The following is a 4,154-nucleotide window of genomic DNA, read 5'->3' as shown; positions in this document are numbered from 1 at the left end:
GGAGGACTGTCAAGACCATGTCAAATACCGGCGGTCATGTCAATTGCCCAGTTATCTAGATCGTGAGAGCTGAAGTGAACAACATGAAAACGGCCACTATGTAGCTATCGTAGGCAATGTGCGAATCAATGATACCTCGGTCACAATACTGATAGTAGGGAGAATGAAACCCGGATGGAAAAAATGACAAGGAATGGGGCGTTTTGCGCAGCTGTTAAGATTTGTGACTCGGGTTCTCATGAGTAGTGACTGACATTGAAAAGCACTGGTTGTGGAATAGCATGAAATGTTGATCAACGGGAAGTTAGTGAATGAATCGGCGGCAAGATGTGGTAGAGAGAGAGAGAGAGAGAGAGAGAGAGAGAGAGAGCGAGAGAGTGTGGACGCATGATGAAATGATTCGCCATGAGGTAAGTAGATGGACTACGGAGCTTGACATTTGACGCGTTGCCCACTTGCTGGAGAAATGATGTATAATCTGGGCACCTAGTTCGAGTGTGGTCTTATTACCCACGAAATGCGTTGTGATGACTGACAAGGAGCACCGGGTAAAACCCTCAACATAGGGCCATTGTGTTTCATGGACTTGTTTGTTTAAGTTACACACTTACCTAGGCGAGCTTCTCAATCTTTGCAAGTTGTAGTCGTAATCTTGGAATCATTCTCCTTTTTTTGCGTTTATAATGCGATTCTAATGAAGTCTCAACCTATGCTCTACATTTGTACTTTAACTAAGCCAGCACAGTTATGTTAACTTATTTGTATCCTCGAGATTTGGTTAACTCCCTTTGAGAATTCATTAACTCGCCTCCTTCTCCTCTGACATTTTTAACACTGGCAGTAAGCTTCCCTACCTGCCCAGTTGCCTTTGTATTCATGGCAGGGGCAAATTTAATGCACTATTAATGGTCCATAGGCCATTACAACTTGACTTCATGGTCATTAACTACACACATCAGTTGGACCCTCTCACATTTCAGCGGGTGATTTGGATAAAGTTGAATTAATTGACGCCTGAAATAGGCGAAACATACACCAAATTGTGTGACAGTAGATGATGCAAGTTGATAGACTAATGGGTGCCTTCAAGAAGCTAGTAAAATTATAATTCCTTGATATACTAGTTACCACCTATATTATTTTTAACAATCAATGGGTTTTGTGAAGAAGGATGAACCCAAAAACACCAAAAGCTTATTTTTAAGTTGATATGCCAAACTGTTAAAATTATAAATTAGGGATATACAAAGTAGGCCGGTACTTCTTAGGTTTCAAAAGGAAAAGAACTGTTTGCAAGGTGTGGAATCTGCATTTATTTTTTACAAAGGTCTTTATTTTCTGAATAGGTAGGTTGCCTTAAATATTCCAGTTTATCATTTAAACGGAGCTAAATACTTTACATGCTAGTTCCACCCTGATCGTGATGGTCGGAGGTTTAGCACGCTGTCTAAACGCTTCTCCAGGGAGTAACCCATGTGGTGGTCATAGAGTAAATATAGGGGCACAAATCGTCACCAACCAAATTACCACCGTCTATAAAACGTTTGGTCAATTTCACACTTTTATTGCTCAATAAATGAGGTTCTCATCCATCACCACATTCTACCGCACTCGGAGACTCCTACTCGAGTAGGTATCCGAAGCTGAGACGCATTTGTTAACAATCACACCACCTCTCTCCAAATCTCACTTATACACTACTTTCTACCTACTTGACTCTAGTACCTGCAATGAATTCCACCACACCGGACCAGACCGGATTAGACTGAACTGGACTGCACCAGACCAGAGTGGTCTGCCACATGGGCACTGGCTATTGACCATCGCAACACAACACACTCATCACCTACTACTGCCTACACTGTCTCCTCCACAGCACAACAACCCTCCCAATCACCACATCATGTAGGGCCACGAATCGACTTCAATCCACCTCAGTAGCTGCTCAGTTCACCACGGTTATCCATGCATCCTACCATTACTCCACTCTATCATCCATCACTGCAGTATGGTACGGTGCTCAAGTGTTTTGACATTGACGATACTCGTCTGTCCTCTCCCGCCTCACTTCGAGAATGCATTCGCATTGCATGTCTGTGGTGCCTTCCACATTTGTAATCATCAGAAGTTGTTTATGTGGAAATTGTGATTGAGAATGGATGGTGTTCGACAAGAAGTGCACCGCATATGCCATTCGTTGTTCGTGGGGCACGCATTTGATAGCCTGAAGTTGCTCCTTCTTCCACTTCCATAGACGCGACAATATGGCCTCGCTGTGGAAGGTGCGTTAGCCTCCGTCTATTGTACCATGCGAAGATTTCGAGGTCTTTGTTCTTCACCTATTCTACCAAGGCCTTTCTTATCAAGGTTCTTCATAACAGTTAAAATAAGTAATAGCAAAATTTAAATTATCGATAATCTGTTACTACTTTTTTGTCAATTAAGTAGCGAGTATCACCCATCACTAGGATGTCATAAAAGTTTTTTAAATTTTGCACATTTTATGAACACAAAACTAATCTTTCATACATTCATAAAATTAAAGGAACATTTTTTCCATGGTACAAAATCATTTGTAAATATCTCAAATTGACCTTTGGTGACTATAAATCTACATTAAACTCTATGAACCGGTTGCGCTACTGAACAACAGAAAGTAGAGCAACTCAAGTAGAATGTTGGAATTTGACTAGTTCCCTTTGAGAAAACAATGTATCGATAGAACACGACCACCAGGAAATCTCAACCGCTCTATCTTAAGGCTTAGGGCTGATTTAAATCACCTCTTCATTAGTTACTCTCCTCACTAAATCATGAATCTATTTTCTTTTACTACGGGTCGCGAGGGTTAAAATACTTCTGAAAACCTGAAAACATAAAAGATAAAGTTTTGCTTACCTAAAAAAACAACAAAGGCACATTACAATGTTGTTTTACCATACTAATCAAGAGCGTAAACCGCAAAAAGATTTATTGGGCCCATTTAAGGCAGCAAATCTCTGAGCTGCCTAAAAGGCAAGTTTGGGACATTTTTCTTAGTAGATTTTAATTTTGTATTCATGATTAAATTGTCATGATAACGTATGTTTGCTGAGGCTCCCAAGCAAGGGTTTTTTAATTTCTTTGGCTGACAGTTGGTGGAGGAGGCGCAGGAGGTAGCAGGTTTTTCCTCCCTTTTATAAATCACTTTTAGGGTAAGTCTTACTTTACATTCAAAAATAGTACTTTATGCAATTGAGTGACTAGCCTCACCTCTTTTCGTACGAGTGCCTACCGTCTGAGGGTAAGGTGGATGGTGATATGACCAGTGATACGAACACTGCAATAATCACTTAGGAGGGGAGGAATGAATGGGAGATTGAGGGATTGAGTGACACAGTAAACAATCCCAAATGCACAGGTCTTCCTTACGAAGCAGCTAAAAGAAGTGAAAAATAACCTCGTGGTTCCTGCAACTTATTGTCAGCTGATAACCCGTGAGTGGAATGTGATTGTCAGCCAATTGTTTATTTGTTAAAACAATCCTCTCTTTCCTGTTGATGCGAGTGTGAGGTGAATGCTACACCACTGACAATAAACTTTACGAAAAGTTCTTTTCCATGCACTAACCTTGTTGATGGTACATGGAAGTAGCGCACAAATCAGCAGTAATAATAGGGATAAGAAGTCTTTCAAAATCCGCCACATTCTTATTTCGATACCACTAAAGTAACTGCATCACTGCATCCAACAGTCTGTGTTGAATTATTTCCACGACAGCATGCCTCCAGACATCAGCAAAACAGCTTAATACACATGGAAAAAGGCTACACTTCACTCGTTGCCATCAAATAATGCCGATAGCTGTGCATTTAAATCACATTACTATGAAGTTATAAACTGGAGTTTAGTGTGGATAGCCTTGGGACCTTACGAGTTTCCAGTCAGCTAATCACTGGACGAAGAACTCACAGCTGATGTTTTATGGGTGAGGTATATGTGTAGCGCAGACCGTCTTGATGTCTCATAGTGATGTCGTTTACATGTACTTCAAGTAACTGTTTGATTTTGACCGCTTCATGATTATCAGCACGCCTCAAGTACATCTACTCACGGTGTTAGCCAATCAGGAGAGTGAGAGAGACAGCAAAGGCTTAACCAGATTCGTGAGTCCA

At 40.9% G+C, this 4,154-nt stretch overlaps 1 protein-coding gene across 1 annotated transcript in view; it reads left to right on the top strand. All coding sequences in view use genetic code 11, as the record gives it.

Moving 5' to 3' along the window:
• Positions 1 to 405: 405 nt before the first annotated feature.
• EGR_09446 (hypothetical protein) overlaps positions 406 to 4,154 on the top strand; it is a gene marked incomplete at both ends in the record, with an annotated part of 10,914 nt that continues 7,165 nt past the window's right edge. Inside the window, 3 exons of the mRNA XM_024498695.1 lie at positions 406 to 410; positions 1,239 to 1,346; positions 2,446 to 2,575. Coding sequence (XP_024346882.1) covers positions 406 to 410; positions 1,239 to 1,346; positions 2,446 to 2,575 — 243 coding nt within the window. The remainder of the gene's footprint in view (positions 411 to 1,238; positions 1,347 to 2,445; positions 2,576 to 4,154) is intronic.

The sequence above is a fragment of the Echinococcus granulosus genome (genome assembly GCF_000524195.1).
Source record: "Echinococcus granulosus chromosome Unknown EG_S00148, whole genome shotgun sequence".
Lineage (NCBI taxonomy): Eukaryota > Metazoa > Platyhelminthes > Cestoda > Cyclophyllidea > Taeniidae > Echinococcus > Echinococcus granulosus.
The sequence above is the reverse complement of the archived record's forward strand: the minus strand, read 5'-3'. Positions and strand labels throughout refer to the sequence as shown.